General features: G+C 41.6%; 1 protein-coding gene and 1 long non-coding RNA gene across 2 annotated transcripts in view; both read right to left on the reverse strand.

Annotated features, from left to right (window-relative positions):
• The window catches only part of AKAP12 (A-kinase anchoring protein 12), a 104544-nt gene extending 97899 nt beyond the window's left edge, over nucleotides 1-6645 (reverse strand). Inside the window, exon 1 of the mRNA XM_082474371.1 lies at nucleotides 6234-6645. Coding sequence (XP_082330497.1) covers nucleotides 6234-6401 — 168 coding nt within the window. The 5' untranslated portion in view covers nucleotides 6402-6645. The remainder of the gene's footprint in view (nucleotides 1-6233) is intronic.
• A 2672-nt stretch (nucleotides 6646-9317) lies between these two features.
• The window catches only part of LOC309666904, a 108291-nt gene continuing 96147 nt past the window's right edge, over nucleotides 9318-21461 (reverse strand). Inside the window, exon 4 of the long non-coding RNA XR_014267338.1 lies at nucleotides 9318-10996. This is a non-coding gene — a long non-coding RNA (uncharacterized lncRNA). The remainder of the gene's footprint in view (nucleotides 10997-21461) is intronic.

Raw genomic sequence — 21461 nt, forward strand, 5'->3', positions numbered from 1 at the left:
ATTAAATGAATCCTGTTTGCTATGACTTTAAATAAAAATCATTTTAAGGGCTTCCCTGGTGGTGCAGTGGTTGAGAATCTGCCTGCTAATGCAGGGGACACGGGTTCGAGCCCTGGTCTGGGAAGATCCCACATGCCGCAGAGCAACTAGGCCCGTGAGCCACAACTACTGAGCCTGCGCGTCTGGAGCCTGTGCTTCGCAACAAAAGAGGCCACGATAGTGAGAGGCCCGCGCACCGCGATGAAGAGTGGCCCCCACTTGCCGCAACCAGAGAAAGCCCTCGCACAGAAACGAAGACACAACATAGCAACCAATCAATCAATCAATAAAAATAAATAAATAAATCTTAAAAGCAGAAACCTACCACTTAAAAAAAAAGAATCATTTTAATAAGAGTAAGCAAGTACTGGGCTTCCCTGGTGGCGCAGCGGTTGAGAATCTGCCTGCCAATGCAGGGGACACGGGTTCGAGCCCTGGTCTGGGAAGATCCCACATGCCGCGGAGCAACTGGGCCCGTGAGCCACAACTACTGAGCCTGCGCGTCTGGAGCCTGTGCTCCGCAACAAGAGAGGCCGCGATAGTGAGAGGCCCGCGCACCGTGATGAACAGTGGCCCCCGCTCACCGCAACTAGAGAAAGCCCTCGCACAGAAACGAAGACCCGACACAGCCAAAAATAAATATAAAGAAATAAAAATTAAAAAAAAAAAAAAGAGTAAGCAAGTACTTTTGATCATCTTTTTATAAAGCCTTTATTATTCAAGAATGATGATGTCAGGTCTAGTCAGATTTAAATAAGTAAACTTAATTATTCACGATAAGAAATAAAAATGTATATATAATCAAAATTATTACAGATTAATATCTTCACCTTAATCCTTTTATTAGATGTACTAACAAGTAAGAACATAGGTATAAAACCCATACCCATTCTCTAATAAGGTGCTAACTTGCAGGAAAATATCCCAAAATCTAAACAGACAAGACAAATAATTGTAATTATAGATTTTTAAATAATTTATTGAAAATAAGCTTGCTGGGCTTCCCTGGTGGCGCAGTGGTTAAGAATCCACCTGCCAATGCAGGGGATACCGGTTCGAGCCCTGGTCCGGCAAGATCCCACATACTGCGGAGCAACTAAGCCCGAGCGCCACAACTACGGAGCCTGCACTCTAGAGCCCGTGAGCCACAACTACTGAGCCCGCATGCCACAACTACTGAAGCCCGCACGCCTAGAGCCCATGCTCCACAACCAGAGAAGCCACCTCAATGAGAAGCACGCCCACCACAAGGAAGAGTAGCCCCCGCTCGCCGCAGCTAGAGAAAGCCTGCATGCAGCAACGAAGACCCGATGCAGCCAAAAATAAATGTAAATAAATTTTTAAAAAAAGAAAGAAAGCTTGCCTACTTACAAGATATAATGCATCTCGCTCCCAAACCCAGCTTTTTCCATATTTTTCTATTATTTTAAAATGAAACTTCTTCTAAACTATAATTTTTTAGGTTATAAGAGAACTAAGAATTGGCTTCAAGGATTTTTAATTTTATATTTTTCATGTGATAAAAGTACTGATATATTTTTCTCACAACGCTAAGTGCTGTAAATTCTAATTTCTCACTTCATGAATGACTACAGCATTAAAAATTATAGAGGCCAAGGACGAACACCATTTAGCTGGATTTTCTTTTCATTGGTATTCCTGTAACACTGAATAGGTGTTAAAACTGGTAAAGAAAAAGAAACCATTTCTTAGTACCTTTTATTTTATTTTTTTTTCATTTTTTAAAAAACATTTATTTATTTATTTGGCTGTGTAGGGTCTTAGCTGCGGCGCATGGGCTCTTTGTTGTGGCACGAGGGCTTCTCTCTAGTTGTGGCATGCGGGCTCCAGAGCACGCGGGCTCAGTAGTTGCAGTGCGTGGGCTTAGTTGCCCTGCAGCATGTGGGATCTTGGTTCTCCAACCAGGGATCGAACTCGCGTCCCCTGCATTGGAAGGTGGATTCTTAACCACTGGACCACCAGGGAAGTCCCCTTTGTACCTTTTAAAACAAAACATTTTATTTATTATCCTGTAAGATACCAAGCTGGAATCATCCTTTTAATGTAGTTTAAAGCTATCCCGGCACAGAGATTAGTCAAAGCACAGCGAATTCAAAGAGGATGCACATTTGGGGCCTGTTCCTCATCAAGGGAAGTATTTTAAGTGGAAATCTTCACTGATCTCACAAATCTAAGAGCTTAAAAGGCTATAATGGATTAAAGGGAAGGCACTGCAGTCCCCACAGGCTATCGGTATCCTAAACGACCATCTTCACACCCACAGCTCCAATTTCTAGACTGTGTTCTAATCAGAAAGTAGTACCTCTTATAATCTGAGGGAAATGCACATGAATACAGGTAGCCACACAAAAAAAAACCCACTCTGTTAACATATAGTTCTCTCGAAATCATCTTAAATTCTGGCCCTCCTAGTGTAAAACTGGTGACAATCACATTACAGCCATCTCCGTTCCCATTCTGTAAACACAGGGTAAGTGGGAAACAGCACATACTTTGTGCTGGGAGAGGAATTATGAAATGCAGCTGGCCAAATCAATTGTCTGGTTTTTTTTTTAATTTTTAATTTAATTTTATTTATTTATGGCTGTGTTGGGTCTTCGTTTCTGTGCGAGGGCTTTCTCTAGTTGCGGCAAGCGGGGGCCACTCTTCATCGTGGTGCGCGGGCCTCTCACTATGGCGGTCTCTCTTGTTGCGGAGCACAGGCTCCAGACGCGCAGGCTCAGTAGTTGTGGCTCACGGGCCTAGTTGCTCCGCGACATGTGGGATCTTCCCAGACCAGGGCTCGAACCCGTGTCCCCTGCATTGGCAGGCAGATTCTCAACAACTGTGCCACCAGGGAAGCCCCAATTGTCTGTTTTAATGAACAAAAGGTAAGGGTGTCCTTAACTTTATTAATTGGGACAGTGGATTCTTCTATTTGAATACATCTATTTGAGTCACAGCTCTTGTAACCAAATGGAACCACAGCTTGAAAGACTGACAAGGGTACCAGTCTCCCCACCTGCAGGGGACCTAGGCCTCACACTGTTGCAACTGAGAACTGTTCCATTTCTAGCTCTGAGTCACTGAACAGAAAAGACAGAAAGGCTAATTTAGAGGATTGTGATTGTCCAGATTTAGCCTGAAGCTTGGCTCCAGAAATCAAGATTTGCCAGAGATATGGAAGTTTGTCACTGGCCACCCCACCCTACACTGCTACCTGAGTGAAAACAGGCTTTTTTCATCTTTTAAAAGCAGATGACTTCAAATGTTTAAAAGCAGATGATTGAGAAATACCATGAGGCTTTGTTTACCACCTGTGTTCAGGTGGTCTAATCTTCCTGCACCCTGCAGTGGCCAAAATGGCAAACTCTCAAAATTAAACCTGGAAAATAACCGATCAAGCCATTTCCCCTCAGAATTAACATACAAAGATTGTAAAAGATTGACTGGAAGATAAGACTCCTTCCATTTCCATTAAAATACATCACAGATAAAACCAGGACTTGTCTCAGTGCATCTAAACCTGAGGCTTCAGTAATCAAGTTTTACCAATGGGGAAAAAAAATCTGCTAACAGCCTTTAATTAATGATCAGCATTCTACTGGGGGAGGAGGGAAGCACTAGTCTAAACCTCCCCAAATGTCCACAGACCCAATCAAAAAAGCTCAAGATGTAATTCATCACTAATCCAATGTATGAAGCGGTCTCATCTGAGCCACTTGCATTTATAATGCATTTGTTTATTTGAGATTAAAGGCAATTTGAAACTGCAACGGTAACAAGCCATTCTAAAGAAGCAGAAATCAGAGTCCCCAAATCTTAGTTTTTTGCTAGATATTCACCTGGTCTGTGAATAACCAGACTCACTTTGACTTAGTCACTATCTGATAAGTGACACAGATCATGATGATGAGAAAGTCAAAGAACAAGTAGATGGGCCAAGGTATTCCCCAACTTGACAGTCTCCAATCAAAATCAGGGAGCCAGCATCATCCTACCGGCCAGCCACACACGTCACACATGGGGCGACACCTGTTATGAGCCAAACCAGATATGGTCCCTGCCCTTGTGGAGCATTCAGAACAGCCAGAAGAACACAAGTCACTAAACCCACAAATATGGAAACTGCTGGAAAGAAGGGTCCATGGTGCTATGGGAACCCAGAATGGCAGATGAGATTACTCAGAGGTCAAGAACTGGGGCTGAACAGGGCAAAGAGGGGAGGCAAAAGCTATGTGCTGAATCATTCTTAATTAGACCATCCTTTTGAAAAGACTTAGGTCTTCAAAACCTGAGTAATAAATTTTGCTAGTTGAAATGAAAAACTACACATTTTCTAAGGATTCATGCAAGTTTATTGATTTGTCTCCAAATTGATAACTGGGCCGTATGCCAAAAAGTTCAATGATATTCTGGATGTCATTTAGGTAATTTTTTAAAGGAGGTCATCTGGCTGTTTCAAGATGGTGGTGACTAAGAAAAAGGGAGGATAAGGTTATGGAAGAAAGATAAAGAGAACAGAAAGGAAGGAATATTTTTAATGAACACACTGAAGTTATTGAGAAGGGAATAAGTACCATATCTCAGTGTGAACTGTTGATTAAGACCTGAAGGACTGGTAAAAGCCAAGGAAAAAAATGTTCCCCAACTGCAAGCTTTTAGCAACTACACCTTAAAATTACTTTCATTATTACCGGACTCTAAATACTGGTTATACAGCCATTTTGACAGTAGTTGGCATCAAAAAGTGATGTACAGTAAATATTAAAACCTAACTGAGATCTCAAAAGGATATAGTACATTTCTTAGGCATCTCTTAGAAAATCTAGACATTCCAGGCACAGTTGGTACTTGTCAGCATCTACAGCTCTAGGGATCGTGGGTTTTACAAGTAGTTATGTTAACGACTAGAGGTAATCTAGCTAAGAGCAGTCTCTCAGCTCAAACTAAACTAGGACGCGAAAAGGTCAAGGCGATTAGGTCATATAATTGCGTGATTTTTACCTAGATTTCAGGGTTGTTGTTTTTTTCCCCCGCACTGTAAACATCTATACTTCCTGAGATAACTCCTAAAGGTCCTCATGTACTCTGTATATCCTCAAATTTGACACAAGGGGTTTTCTTTTTTCCTTTTAAGTATTAAATATGGTTATCCACATCTTCGATAAAAATATCACAAAAAGGGTTGGGTGAAGCCTGGCTAATGAACATACATGCTGGAAAATAGATCTAAAAGACAACGATCTGAACAAGTCACAATCTTGGCGACTGTAGTCGCCAAGAACAAATATTTCAGCCTTGAAGACTGAGACTATAAAATGCAAAATGTCTAGGAGGTTCAGCACTGCCTCCAGAGACCAGAGTAGAGGGAATGCTGGCTTACGCCTCTGACCGCATCCTTTGAGAACTTCTAACTACTCCTCCAGTATTTGTTTATCCAACTGAGTGCAATGAACTGAGCGAAAAGGAGGACGCCGCCGTGTTTGCGAAACCTGTCATTCCTTCTGGAAATGCAGCGTCGGCTCAGATTTTCTCTGGCTCCGAGCGAGCTACACCCCAGGCTTTCTCTGCATCAGGAAGGCGGTGTCTGCTCGAGCCGCTGCCGCAGGAGGACTGGGTACCAAACCCGGGTCGCTCCAGACACAGCTGGTATCACGGACAGTGCGCTGCGGGGAACCCACGGGTGGAGGGCTCGCCAGGCTGCAACACGCGTCAGGGCCCAACAGCGGACTTTCCGCTGGGGGAGGTAGGAGGGCGGGGGCTCGACACGCTCGGCTCGGGGGTCAGTCCTCCGCGGACTCCCGCAAGCAGCTCGCCGGTACCGGGCTGGGTCGCTCCCACCGGAAGAGCGTGGAGAAAGGCTCAGTTAGCGGCGGGCAGCCGGCGGATTTTATTACTGCGGATGGCGCAGTCGCCACCCCTTGAGACCCACTACAAAGATGCAAGCCCCCCGCCGCGCTCGCCGCTGCTGTGGTCCCGCCCCGGCGCTAAAGACCCTGAAAAGCCTAGAAAGAGGGATTTATGCTCCCGAGTTTGCAGATGGGCTGGACCGGCCGGGAAGTTATCGCAGGCGGAGATCAAGGGACGCTCCCCAACACACACACACATAAACACACACACACACACACACACACACACACACACACCCCACCCTCCGCCTCCCCGGGGCAGGTGGCCCGGCGCGCCGGTACCTTGGTGGTGGGGTCCGCAGCGGCGATGGTCGCGTCCGCCGACGATCCGGGCGCCGCCTCCGCCGCAGAGCCTCCGCCGCTGGGCTCGGGCTCGGGCTCGGCCGGCGTAGCGCTCCCCGCCTCCGGCTGCTCCGGGCTCCTCTGTTCGGTGGAGCTCCCGGCGCCCATGGCTTGTCTGCGGTTCTCCCGCGCCCAGCAGCCGGGTTACGCCTTCCCCAGATAGCAGGGACGCGGAGAAGAGCCAGGAGCCGTGCACCCGCGAGGTCCCAGGAGCGCCTTCCTCTCCCGTCGTCCTCCTCCGAACCCGCCCAGACAGCGAATGAAGGAGACGCGCTCGCTGCAAACTCCTTAAAAGAAAAAAAAAAAAAGCCACCTCTTCGCCTCCTCCTCCTCCCCCTTGTTTTCCCCTCGCTTCATCACATGAGCACAGCCCCAGACACGCCTTGCAGCATCTCCTGCTAGGCTGCTAGGACCCGAGGAGCGGCCAGAGCCTCGAGCCAAGGGCCAGGCGAGCAGCCCACCGCGACCCCCAGGACGCCTCCCGTTCCTGTACGGGGACAGGAGCTGGGGGACCACCACCCAGGGCTGCCTCCCCGAAGGGGAGGGGAGGGCGAGAAAGAGGGGAGGGCAGAAAGCCCCCCGAGGAGATCGGATTCCCTGGGGGTTTATTAAATGATTGATGACCCGAGGCAGGACTTCTGCTGCAGCCCACTTTCAGCTGGCCCAGAAGCGAACCCAGATCCCCGTTTGCTTGCCTTCAGAGTGTTTGCTTCCTCCCCATTAGCAGGAGAAAGGCAAGCGCTCCTGGGCTCCTCCGGAGTCTGACCATATTAGGACACCTCACGTGGCAGGAGCTGGGCACCAAGAGGTTAATACAGTCAGACCACGGATGAGGTGGCCCGGCGGCCCCACGCTCTCCTATCACCCGGAACAAGTGATATCAGGCGATGCCGTGGGCAACACCGACTGCCCTCCTTCCCCGGGGAATCTGGGGAATTGAGACTTACTGGAAATGTGCCTGTCCTTAAGGGCCTGATGCTGGCGGTCCAGGCCACCTCTCCCTCACGCCACCGCTGAAACAGGATGACATGGATCTGCTCGTTTGCTGTCAGTATTTCTCCATTGATAAGGGCTTTCAATAATAACTGCCTAAGTGACTTGCATTCTGTCCCTTCATACTCTTGAATATAATACTTGTCATATGAACATAGCAGGCAGTCAATATATATTTGAACTAAATTAAAATGTTAGCTGAATTATCTGGGACGTAAGCAGGAAGGTAGTGGGGCTGAAAGAAAAATTATCCCAGTTTCAACCGACAACTAGGCGCCTTAGTTTTCACAAACAGAAGCTCATTAAAACTGAAGAAACTTCTGGAATATTGCCACTAGATACCAGATAAATATCCCATCCCCAGATTTAGGACAATCTAGTAGAGAATTGATGTAAACAATAGTTCAGCACCAGGATGTTTGTGCCTAATTAATTGCATGTAGTAAAATGGCTCCTTGGGAACCATAGGTTAGTTATCCAGCATAAAGTTTTTCTGAATTTATCACTTTTATTTGAAAGGAGTACAGAATGGCCACCTTCTCTGGAATCTATCCCTTAAGAAGCAGTATATTTGGAAAATGGTTGGTTTTCCGAAGTTTTAAGCATTTCATCCATTTTGACTTAAATATTTAGGAAACATTTGAGTACTTACTCAGTACCAGACATTGTGAATGCACTTTGTGTGTATAATCCCATTTCATCCTTACAGCAATACTGCGATGCTGGTCCTATTGTTCTCATTTTACCAATGGAGTGGGGGAAAGTAGGCCCGGAGAGGTTAAGTCAGGCCTTCAAGGCTTCAGAGCTGGTACATGGAAGACAGATTCCGCCCTGGCCAACCACTGGCCAACATTTCACTCCCCTTCTGTGGGAAGCTTGGAATGTGTTCTCTCTTCTTCTCAGGGATGTCAGTGAAAAGTGGCGTTTAGACCTCACCTGGGATGTTAAGAGCAAAAAACGCTGTTAAAACCTATTTGAGAATGAGTAACCTCAGCACATATGAAAATGTACCATTAAGTAGTACAAATACTTGCAAAATTCCCCATTCTGTGAGATTATATTTATTCAGTTCTTGGGAAATTCTTAAAGCTTTTCACATCACACTAGCCTTTCAATTTTCAGAAGAGATTGCAAGGTCAAAGATTTCAAGCTGGCAGCGTATACCCGCATTTTGAGGAAGACAGTGCCAATGTCTGATTAGATTAGCAATTGCTTGCTTTGTGTTTATTTTTCAGTGTGAAATGCTCAGATTCTTACTTTTTAATTGCAAAATCTTACTTTAAGAAATGTGCATGTGGGCTTCCGTGGTGGCGCAGTGGTTCAGAATATGCTTGCCAATGCAGGGGACACGGGTTCGAGCCCTGATCCGGGAAGATCCCACGTGCCGCGGAGCAACTAAGCCCGTGCACCACAACTACTGAGCCTGAGCTCTAGAGCCCACATGCCACAACTACTGAAGCCCGTGCACCTAGAGCCCTGCTCGGCAACAGGAGAAACCACGGAAATGAGAAGCCCGCACACCACAACAAAGAGTAGCCCCTGCTCGCTGCAACTAGAGAAAGCCCGCACGCAGCAATGAAGACCCAATGCAGCCAAAAATAAAGTAAATTAAAAATAAATTAAAAAAAAAAAAAAAGAAATGTGCATGTTCTAGCACTCCCTATTCTTCCTGAAACAGCACCATGATAAGGAGGTATTAAGGATAACGGGCTGCTTTGTAGATTCACACAAACACACACATTAAGTATCTTTGATTTTTAGACTGACCAAAGAATCATTTCCATCTTACTCAGAGACTGTGGAATTACTCTTTGTTATTTTTTTTAAGATGCTTCATTCTTTTTTTAAAAAATTTCTTCATCAGATCATGCATTCAGCTTTGTTTTGTTTTTTTTAAATTTTTATTGAAATATAGTTGATTTACAATGTTGTGATATGTTAGTTTCAGATGTACAGCAAAGTGATTCAGATATGTATATATATACCTTTTTAGATTCTTTTCCATTATAAGTTATTACAAGATTTTTAAAGAAATAAGTTCATTTATTTACTTTTGGCTGCATTGGGTCTTCGTTGCTGTGTGCGGGCTCCTCATTGTGGTGGCTTCTCTTGTTGCGGAGCACGGGCTTCAGTAGTTGTTGCACGCGAGCTCAGTTGCTCCGTGGCATGTGGGATCTTCCCAGACCAGGGCTTGAACCCATGTCTCCTGTACTGGCAGGCGAATTCTTAACCACTGTACCACCAGGGAAGCCCAACCAAGGTTTTCTTTTCCAGAGTTTTGGAGACACCTTCAGAATTGCTTGCATCAATGTCAGCGATGGAGAGGAAGGCAGCTGTTCTCTGTTTTCCACTACTCAGTCCAAGGCTGTCAGTTACCCCGATTTCTCACCAGCAGCCCTTTCTCCTCCAAACAGCAGGACGCAGGTGTCCCCGCACATCTTCTCCCATGGGGCAGTTGGTGGTAGAGTCGTTTCCCTGAGAGAGTTAATGCTCTCATAAAAACAGTTTGAGATTTCTCAAAAACAAATACACGTTGCCCATATAGCAGGCTGAACTTGTATGTCTAATGCTTACTTCTCCAGAAAGGCAGGTCACATGAGATTTGCCAATAAAATTTAGAGTCATAGCTGGGCATCTTGTGCATACAAAGCATTTTCAAATATGTTTGAAAATAATTCACAGATGTTAATACAACCCCTTGAAAGCACAATAATAACTATAGTGATTAAAACAGAATTTAAAACCAACACTCTATCCCCCGGATTCATTCTCTCGATACAAAGCCTTCAGACAATTTCACTTAAAACTGGCAACTCTTCACCCTTGAAACTACCACTTATCACTTGTTTTCCCTAAATAAAAAGTCCACTTTTTTTCTGAAGCAATTACTTACATAAAGTTATCTAAGAGCCCAACTCTTACTCTCCTCTCCTGTATTTGCTGATTATTAACTAGAACACTAGAAAAATTAACAACTTTATTCAATTCATGAGTAGCTAATAATCCAATATTTGTATAGAAACTACAGAAAAAGTTCAACATACAGATTAAGTTCAAAGGTCAACTTCCTGTAAATATACATTATGTATATAGGCAAATGTTATTCTTCTAACTTTTAAGGAATGTATTGCTTTGGGTTTAAGTATAAAGCCTGCTATTCATATATCTGTTTCATTTACCAAGATTTAAAATTGGCTCCTGACTCAAATCTAAGATTACTCTAAAGTAACAAAGCGAGGGAGCCGTGAGTTGAGGGTTGCGGAGGTGGGGTGTTGGAAGGGGACAGTTAATTCTTTAATTCATGTCATTTACATATACATATACCTTTGTTCCCCCTCCAGCCACTGTGGAAGTCTTTCTAGAAGCAATTATTTACAGAGAACTGATTTAACATAGCTCCCACCACTTTGTTCAAAATGTGTCTAAATGTAAACAAATAAACAAATAAATGAATACTATTGAAATGTAGTCCCCAGTAAGCCCATATAGCTTTGGCTTCTCATTTTTCTAGCGTTGGGCTGCTCTCCACCTATTATGGAGTGACTAGAACGCAGATACAGTAAATGATTTGCCCAATATGGAGAGAGAGTTTCTCAGGATACATACATGGAGGGTGCCTGAAGGTATCTGGAAGGTTTCTGCACTCCAGGGCAGATCAAGTTACCATAATCCAACAACTTCAAATCCCTTCACAAATTCTTCAAAGGGTCCTGTAAATATCCAACATTAAAAAAAAATATTTTGACTTGTTAATTCGACAAACTTTTATTGAGTTAAGTGCCAGGAAAAATGCTTGGGGCTTTTCAAAGCTGGAAACTGGTTTCATAAGTCAACATTGCTTACTGGAAAAAAGACATTATAGAGACATACATTTTAAATTATTGAGAGATTTTTATGTTCCTCTATTAACTTGAATACCTTTATGAATTTTTAATCTTAGATCTGTTATATGTTGTCTCTGACATTAAAAAATACTTCAATTATTTTTTGCGTGTGATTAAGAACCCAATGAAAAGACCAATGCTTGATCTAAAGAATTACTAAAATTATATAGAAGAGAGGTTGACTATTTTATCCCATGTTATAGAGCTCCCATCCAAATCTCAGAGGTTGTCCTGAGATTCTGTATTTGAATTGATCTCAGTTGTATTGGGATTGATCTCAATTCTATCAGCTGCTTTTTGTTTGTTTGTTTGTTTTTTAATGACTTATGTCACTCCTACAAATGCAGTATTTATAGGAGAGGTAGTAGAGTCAATGGTAACTTTGAAAAGTGAAACAATCACTTGATAAGTTGTTTTGAATGTTATGATGCTCTTTGGCAATTCTATGGAAGAAATTATGAGTAAAATATTTGAATTTTCCTTTCTGTTGGAGAATTTGAGACACTGATTATTTCAGAGTGTGAAATTATGGGGTATCTTCCTGAGTAAAAATGATGGGTTAGTGAAAATAATATCCAGTAAGTGACTGCAATATCCAGGATTTCAAGCAAAACTTTACAGAACAAATTCCATGATTGGAAGTTGCCAACAGTTCCTTATTGTTCTGACAGATTTATGGAGGTATAATTGCCATAGAAGGAACTGCACACATTTAAAGTGTACAATGTGATGGGTTTTAGGACAAATGTATACATCCTTGAAATCGTCACCACAATCAAGTTAATGGGCATAAACATTCACCCAAAAATATCTCTGTGTGTCCTTGTAATCCCTCTGTTCAGCCCCTCCTGGTCCCCATCTTGCCTGCCCAGGCAGCCACTTACCTGCTTTCTGTCACTATAGAATAATTTGCATTTTCCACAATTTTATAGGAATTCATAGAAATGGAATAATCTACTATATGCTCTTCTTTGTCTGGCTTCTGTTACTCAGCATAATTATACTGAGATGCATTCATAATTATATTGAGTTGTTGCATTTAACAGTAGTTACAGGCAGATTTTTATTTTTAAGAAATTTTGAGGGGGGGACTTCCCCGGCGGTCCAGTGGTTAAGACTCCACGCTTCCATTGCAGGGGGTGCAGGTTCCATCCCTGATAGGGGAACTAAGATCCCACATGCCATGCAGTGCAGCCAAAAAAAAAAAAAAAATTTTTTTTTTTGTTTATGACTTTCCTAAATATTTAGTAGTGAATATGTATCAGTTTTTTCCCTTGTAATGCAAAGATATAGGCATATGTTCATGATATATGCATACATATCTCCTCCCATTGAAATCTAGAGAATAAAAATTCAACTGGCATTTGAGTCTGAGTTAGAGGAACGCAATTCCATTCTGTATTTAATAAGTCTGTATTCACTTTATGTGTTTTTCCTGGTTCATATCCTTATTCTAGTCTGAGTAGTTGAAGGATTTAGAAAAAGAAATTAACTTTATTATCTTTACACAATAGTCATCAGTTTGGCTGGCAGTGATGCATTTTTGGTCATAATTCCAAAGCTACATATGATAGCAGTACTTTGTCAACTTAGGGGGAAGATATTATGGGAAGTATAGTCATATGCCTTAAATGTTGTTTTGTAGCAATGTAAAGTGACTTATTAAAGGGTATGTCTTACCTGCTTATATCCATGACCCAGATCAAGGTGTGTGAAAGTGTAAAAATTATGACAGTTGCAAACCAATACTGATTTCACACTTTCTGCTATTGATACTAATTTTTGCATTTATTTATGAGATTTCTAAAATAACATATAAAACTATATTTTCAATATCATCTCAATGTTGAAAGAATAAAAGCTGAATGTATATATATATATATATATATATATACATATATGTTAATGTATGTGTATATACCTAATAAAAAAAACTAGAATGTTACAATAATTCTATCTGGATGATAGAATTTAAAATGATTTTTTTCCCCTTCATTATGCTTGCCTGTCTTTTCCCCAAATTTTCTTCATTGAATATGTGTTACTCTTCCCAACAGAATAAAAAGAATGTTAGAAATTTTAAAATTATCCAAGGAAGAGTGAAACCTGAAAGATATAAGTTCACATAGTATATTATGACAACCCAGTACACTGTATTCACAGTATTGAGTGATAAATGATAGTAATATAAAGTTTCATAAAGAAATAAACAAAAGAAGAGAGCTTAACAATTGAGCAGTATTCTCAAACTTGGCTGCGTACGGGAATAACCTGGGAGTTTTAACAAATCCTAATACCTGCATCCTAACCCCAGAGATTCTGATTTAATCGGTCCAGGGTGCAGCATGGGTATTGGGATTGTAAAAATCTCCCCAGGTGATGCTAATGTGTAGCCAGCGGTTGAGAACCACTCCTCGAGGGCCTTGAAATTGAACTGATTTTCTTGATGCCACCTGGCTTCCTGATGGGAATTAATAGTCAACTGTAATAAGCAAGGGTGTGGGAGAAAAGCAATTTCCTTTTAGCACAGTTTTTAAATGATATTACAGGAGGGGAAGTTCTATGCTCTGGAATCATCATAATTACATATATTCAATCTAATCCTTCCAAGAAAATCAATCCACCTGGAAGGGGTCCAACATAGGGTTTCATGGCATAATGAATTTTGTTTTACAGTGGGAATATCTTATAGTGAGACCGTATTTTTTAAAATCATGCCAAAGAAGATGGTTATTCCAGTATATAGTTACAGATAAATATAAAATTATCTATATTCAATTATATACTACTTATCATATTCCTAGGCAGAAAACCATTAGGTTATGAAATGTTGAATATTTGCTCTTAAATATAGAATTTAATCACTATAGAAAAATATTTGGTCAGCCAAAACCCACATGCCTTTAGTCATGAAAATAACCAGAGTGTGAACTGATAAACATCTTAACTAGGAATAAATTGAAGAAAGGCAGCTAAGTTCATCTAACATTTCTTTTGCATTCTTTTAAGTTGACTTGCTATATGCTTTTAAAATAAATGTAAAATAATTTTGTAACACTTTCAATAAACCCATACAAATATGAAAAACCGATTTTTTACAAAGGTCCAAAAGCAATTCAATGAAGGGAAAATACCCTTTTCAACAAATGATGCTGCAACAATTGGACATTCACAGGTAAAAATACTAACCTTGACCTAAAGCTCATATCTTATTAAAAAAAAATTAACTCAAAATGGATGATCAGGGACTTAAATGTAAAACAGAACACTGTAATACTTTTAGAAAAAAAAAATAGGAGAAAATCTTAGGGACATAGGCCTCGGCAAAGAGCGTGATCCATAAGAAGAAAAACTGATAAATTATGCTTCTTCAAAATTAAAAATTTTGCTCTGCATAAAACCCAGTTAGAGAATGAAAAGATAAGCTACAGATTGGGAAAATATTTGCAAACCACATATCCAATAAAGAACTAGTATATAGATATACAGATGTCACCAACTTATGATGGTTCGACTTACAATTTTTGGACTTTATGGTAGTGTGAAAGTGACATGCATTCAGTAGAAATTGTACTTCAAATTTTGCATTTTAATATTTTCCCAGGCTAGCAATATGTAGCACCTGCCTCTCTTGTGATGCTGGGCAGTGGCAAGAAGCTGCACTGACTAGACTAGACTAAGCTATGATATTCTGTAGGTAAAGTGTATTAAATGCACTTTTGACTAATGATATTTTCAAGTTACCATGGGTTTATGGGGATGTAAGTTTATTGTGAGTTGAGGAAGACCTGTATAAGGAATTCTCAAAACCCAACACACAAAAAAACAAACAATCCAATTAGAAAGTGGGCAAGGGCTTCCCTGGTGGCGCAGTGGTTGGGAGTCTGCCTGCTAGTGCGGGGGACACGGGTTCGAGCCCTGGTCTGGGAGGATCCCACATGCCGCGGAGCGGCTGGGCCCGTGAGCCACAATTGCTGGGCCTGTGCGTCTGGAGCCTGTGCTCCGGGATGGGAGAGGCCGCGATAGTGAGAGGCCCACGCACCGCGATGAAGAGTGGCCCCCGCTTGCCGCAACTGGAGAGAGCCCTCGCACAGAAATGAAGACCCAACACAGCCATAAATAAATAAATAAATACATTTAAAAAAAAAAAAAAAAAGAAAGTGGGCAAAAGAATTGAAGAGACTTCACCAAAGAGGATATACAGATGGCAAATAAATACATTAAAAAGTGTGCAACTTGCGGGCTTCCCTGGTGGTGCAGTGGTTAAGAATCAGCCTGCCAGTGCAGGGGACACGGGTTGGAGCCCTGGTCCGTGAAGATCCCACATGCCTCGGAGCAACTAAGCCCGTGCACCACAACTACTGAGCCTGCGCTCTAGACCCTGCAAGACACAACTACTGAGCCCACGTGCCACAACCACTGAAGCCTGCGTGCCTAGAGCCGGTGCTCTGCAACAAGAGAAGCCACCGCATTGAGAAGCCTGCGCACTGCGATGAGGAGTAGCCCCCGCTCGCCACAACTAGAGAAAGCCCGCGTGCAGCAATGAGGACCCAACACAGCCAAAAATAAATTAAAAAAAAAAAAAAAAGAAACAGGCAACTACCACATGGTGCAGCAACTGCACCTTGGACCTTTACAGACTTATGTTAACACCAAAACCTGTACATGAGTGTTTATAGCAGCTTTATTTGTAATAGCCCCAAGGGAAAAACAACCCAGATATCCTTTAACACATTCAATGGTTAAATAAACTGTGGTATGTCTACACCATGAAACGCTGCCCAACAGTATAAAGAAACAAACTCCCCATATGTGCAGCAATCTGGACAAATCTCCAGAGAATTATACTGAAAGAAAACCAGCAATCCCCAAAAGTTATATACTGTATGACTCCATTTATATAACAGTCTTGAAATGCAAAATTGTAGAAATGGAGAAGAGATTAGCGGTAGCCAAGGGTTAGGGAAGGGTGAGGGAGGAGAGAGTGGGTATGGCCATAAAACTGCAACAAGAGGGATGCTTGTGGGTTGGGAATGTTCTGTACTTTGACTGTATCAATGTCAATATCCTGAGTGATATAGACTACAGTTTTGCAACATGTTACCATGGGGGAAACTGGGTGAAAGGTATATGGGCTCTCTCCTGTACTATTTCTTACAACTGCTGTGTCTACAATTAACTTTAAAAAAAAAAAAAAAGATTTAATTTTTTTAAAAAAAGAACAATAAAATATATATTCTTGGATGGGCTACAATAAAGGTCTAAGATACCTGTTTTTATTCAATTTACAGTCTCCTCAACTTTCCAGCATCCTTGAAATGCCCTTTAAAATGAAAACTAAGCCAAATTAGATGTCAACTCAGTGTTAGTAAGTTGGTATTTTGTTTTGCTTCTGAGCTTGTTAACTCTGAAACAATCAGACTTGATAAAATACAGAAACAATAGATTTCCTGACTCTGCCCTGCTGTGTAAATACACTCTTTTAACTCCTTAGCTTTATCTGCCAATGTAGTTGTGGACCCACCTATAATTATCCTGGCCAATATCATTTCCAAATTCTCCTGCTTGTGAAGGGCCTCAAAGGAACCAGATCAAACAAGAAATGAAGCAAGGAACATCTTAGACTCAAGAGCAGTTTCTGCAAAGGTCCCTCCCATTTCTGCTTCTCTCATCACCAGCGTTTAGCATGGCTTTAGTTAGCAAAATACACATAGGAATCCAGCAATATTATATCAGCTATAAGATAAAGAAAGATAAAAAAGATCAGTTAAAGAAAGAATAGGACCGGGCACTTAGGGTTTTAAAATGCTAATTTCTAGGGTAAATTTAACTGGAACAAAATTGGATTTTATACGGTTTATATTTTCTGGATTTTAAAAAATGCACATCTTTCTTTGGCCTATATTTAATAACGACTATTATATATTTGCTTTTTTAATAAACATTTGCAACATGCAAGGCAATGCAACAAAGCATTCCCCAAGATTAAGAAATTAATAACCGTTTATAATCATGTTTTTTAAAAACTCCAGTAATGGTAAAGCTCTCAGGCAGCACATAGTAGCCACCAATATTTGAAGCTGATATTTTAGCAGAGTAAGACTCCAACCTGGGCAGTGGAGCTAGACTTAGCCCAGAAATGTCCACATGAGAGTTTTTACTTCCCACATTTCATTGTACTCAAGTAAAATGGTTTCTGGATAGTTTGGAGATTTGCAGAGAAAAATCCCATTTTAGCCTCTTTTCAAAATAATGCTATGCCTAACTTTGGTGGCCGAGAGAAGAGGTCAGAAGATTTTTAAAGATCTCAACAGTTTAAATAGCTCTTTTGCCAGTCTGGGGAGGAAGACACTGAACTTTCCCCATTCCTGTAAAGAAACTGCTCAGGACACTAATTTCCCATTGTCTCTGGCTCCCAGGTTTCTTTGACATCCGGGAGATGGGTTTGGTCTGAACAAATTAGCAACTGACGTGAAGAATGGTTGCTTTTATTATCAGATAATCTTTCTCTTACTGATTTTTCTCAGCATAAGTTGCAAAAGCAGCTCCTTTTAAATGCATTATCGTCCAAAACTCAAAGCCAAGTGGCTAACTAAACAGGAGTCTCTTCCTTCCCACTCAAGCCACAGTCAGGATTCAGAAAAGTGTGTGGAGCTGGTAAAAATGTTTGGCCTTGACCCTCACTTGGGTTCGTTCTTCTTTCCTAAAACTGCAAAGTTCCAGTTTGTGTCCTGTCACTCCATCTTTATAAATTTATTTGGTTCTGGTTCATAATTCGCTGTGGAAACTGCTGTTCTGATTTGAAGTCCCTTGTCTGTCCCCATCCGACCCCACCACTTCCAGCTGCCCTCTCTTGGGTTCTCCTCCTGAATTCCTTTGCCAGCCCTGGGACTCCAAGGATGAGGGAGGGACTTTGCTGTGGGGGAAACTCATCTGGGACTCCCCCCCTCTTCCTGGGGCCTCTAGAGGCCTAAGCCAAGGGTCCTGGAACCCCAGACTCCTGGAGAAGCAAGGGCAACGATGGGTCTCTTCGGAGGGGGTGGAGGTGGTGGGCTTAGAGAGGAGGAGGGGCCGATGTGGGGCAGGGCCCAAGGACAATTAAATGACACTCTTTTTTTTAAACATATGGAATTTATTGTTTTCTGGTTTTCCCTCCTGACATGATACCATTTATTTATTTATTTATTTATTATTTTTAACATCTTTATTGGAGTATAATTGCTTTACAATGGTGTGTTAGTTTCTGCTTTATAACAAAGTGAATCAGTTATACATATACATATCTCTTCCCTCTTGAATCTCCTTCCCTCCCACCCTCCCTATCCCACCCCTCTAGGTGATCACAAAGCACCGAGCTGATCTCCCTGTGCTATGCAGCTGCTTCCCACTAGCTATCTATTTTACCTTTGGTAGTGTATATATGTCCATGCCACTCTCTCACTTTGTCCCAGCTTACCATTCCCCCTCCCCATGTCCTCAAGTCCATTCCCTAGTAGGTCTGTGTCTTTATTCCCACCTTGCCCCTAGGTTCTTCATGACCTTTTTCTTTTTAGATTCCATATATATGTGTTAGCATACGGTATTTGTTTTTCTCTTTCTGACTTACTTCATTCACTCTGTGTGACAGACTCTAGGTCCATCCACCTCACTGCAAATAACTCAATTTCGTTTCTTTTTATGGCTGAGTAATATTCCATTGTATATATGTGCCACATCTTCTTTATCCATTCATCTGTTGATGGACATTTAGGTTGCTTCCATGTCCTGGCTATTGTAAATAGAGCTGCAATGAACATTGTGGTACATGACTCTTTTTGAATTATGGTTTTCTCAGGGTATATGCCCAGTAGTGGGATTGCTGGGTCGTATGGTAGTTCTATTTTTAGTTTTTTAAGGAACCTCCATACTGTTCTCCATAGTGGCTGTATCAATTTACATTCCCACCCACAGTGCAAGAGGGTTCCCTTTTCTCCACACTCTCTCCAGCATTTATTGTTTGTAGATTTTTTGATGATGGCCATTCTGACCGGTGTGAGATGATATCTCATGGTAGTTTTGATTTGCGTGAAATGGCACTCTTGATAAACCTGACACTAAACTGGCACATCTGGCTTTTTTCTTGTTTGCTTTTGTTTTTTTCTTTTTGACTACGAAATAGGAAAACTTAAAAGTGATTTATTTCACCAACCACTGTGTGGTCCAAAAAGGATGTCTTGACCAGTTGTAGGTGAGGATTTTGTCTGTGGAGCAATAGCACACAAATAAGAGGTGAGATCAATTATATTACAGCTTCACCACCTGGAGGACTTTTTTTCTAGAGGGATCATTGGCGGAAACAATAGGAATTAAACTGTCCTTAAGACCAAGAAAATGAGGAGCACTACTTACTTTGAAAATAATCATTTGGATATGATCATTATAGCACGTTCATTCAGATTCTCTCTTCCAGGTGCACCCTAGCGTCAAAATTTCCCACTAACTTAAGAATTCTGAGACTGAGATTCTACGGAAATTTTCCATGAGCAACCTTTCTGAGTGGCACAAAGGTGCATCTTGGAGGGCTGCCCCTAACAGGGCAGTTCTCAGAGGACTCATGAAGTACAGGAAGAACACAGGAAAACCTCTATTTACATGTATTTAATCTCATCCTATCTAAATTACTAATTTGAGTATATGATATGACATACCTAACATATTAGTGCTATAGGAATATAAGTATAATATTTATAAATAAATACAAATATGTATATTGGATCTGAATGCTCAAGTTTAAAAAAATTGATGCAGTACACAATTAAAAAGGCTGGAGACCACTTTGCTAAAGGCAAAGAAAATCAGTCTTCTTCAATCAAGTCCATAGAAAGTGACTTGTGCTTTATAACCAGAAATTCATAACTGGTATTAGCTGCTGACTATTAGTTCATTCACACATCACACAGCTCCCCAAGGATGGGACCACATTTTATACCTTTTTATTTCCCCATGACCTAGCATCGTCCTTGAGAGTGTAAGAGAATTGTTAATGAAGGGTAAACTGGATTGTGAGAGGAGGTTGAGAGGGATGGAGAGGAACTGTTCTTAAGTTAGTTTACTTGGATTTGAGTCTCGGTCAGCCACTTGGTAGCTGTGTGACTTCAGGCAAGTTGTTTAACCTCTCTGTGCTTTGTTTTGCTCAACTCTACAATAAGAATAATATTAATGTCTGCCTTAGAAGGTCATGAAGAGTAATTGTAAGGATACATATAAAGGGCTAAGAACAGTGCCTGGCACCTAGAAAATATTTCCAAAGCAGGATTTCTTGTTTTCTGGGGCAGTGGTCTCCAGCCTTTTTGACTATATGCTCCATCAATTAAAAAAAAAAAAAAAAAAAGCATTTAGCTTCAATAATATGTATACATTATTTATTTAAATATTCTTCTCTATAATATATTCTTTCCATTAATTAACCCCTTGGGGCACTAGTACTACAAGGCAAAATGTTACGTGAAGTTTTACCGGGATTGGACTGCATGCCTGGTAGAACATGGCAGAAGTGATGGTATCACTTCTGAGATTAGGATATGAGAGACCTCTGCTTCCACCTTGGATGCCCACTGGCTCCCACTCTCTTGTTCATTCTCTCGTCTCTCACTTTGAGGAAAGCAGGCTGCCAGCTTGTGAGCAGCCCAGTGGAGGCGCCCATGACATGAGAGACTGAAGCCCTGTGCCAGCAGCCAGCTAGGAACTGATGACGCTAACCAGTTACCAAGAGAGTGAGCTGGAAGTGGATTCTTCAGCTCCCTACGAGCTTGGGGGTGACGACAACCCTGACCAACAGCCCGAAGGCAACCTCGTGAGAGACCCCGAGCCAGAATCCCACAGCTAAGCCATCTCCAGGTTCCCGAGACAGTGTGAAATCATAAATGTCTATTGCTTTAAGGGGTTAAAAAATGCTATGTGTTTAAAGGACAAATAAACTACATTTTTTTTTTTTTTTTTTGCCACATCGTGCTTCATGTGGGATCTTAGTTCCCTAACCAGGGATGGAACCGGAGCCCCCTGCAGTGGAAGGCAAAGTCTTAACCACTGGACTGCCAGGGAAGTCCCCAGATAAACTACATTTGAATTGGCAAGCCCAAGAATTTTTAGATGCTTATAAAAGAAGAAGATGGTAGGTTCTTATGATTTTTAGCCAGTGTATATTCCTAGTGGTCACTTGACCTATCTGAGTTGAGGGCTCGGTATTTTTTGCGTCACAGTTTGGTGACAGCCGTACTCTGCAAGGCTGCCGCATCATTTAGTTTCCGAACAA

The sequence above is a fragment of the Balaenoptera physalus genome (genome assembly GCF_965194825.1).
Source record: "Balaenoptera physalus genome assembly, chromosome: 9".
Classification (NCBI taxonomy): Eukaryota; Metazoa; Chordata; class Mammalia; order Artiodactyla; family Balaenopteridae; genus Balaenoptera; species Balaenoptera physalus.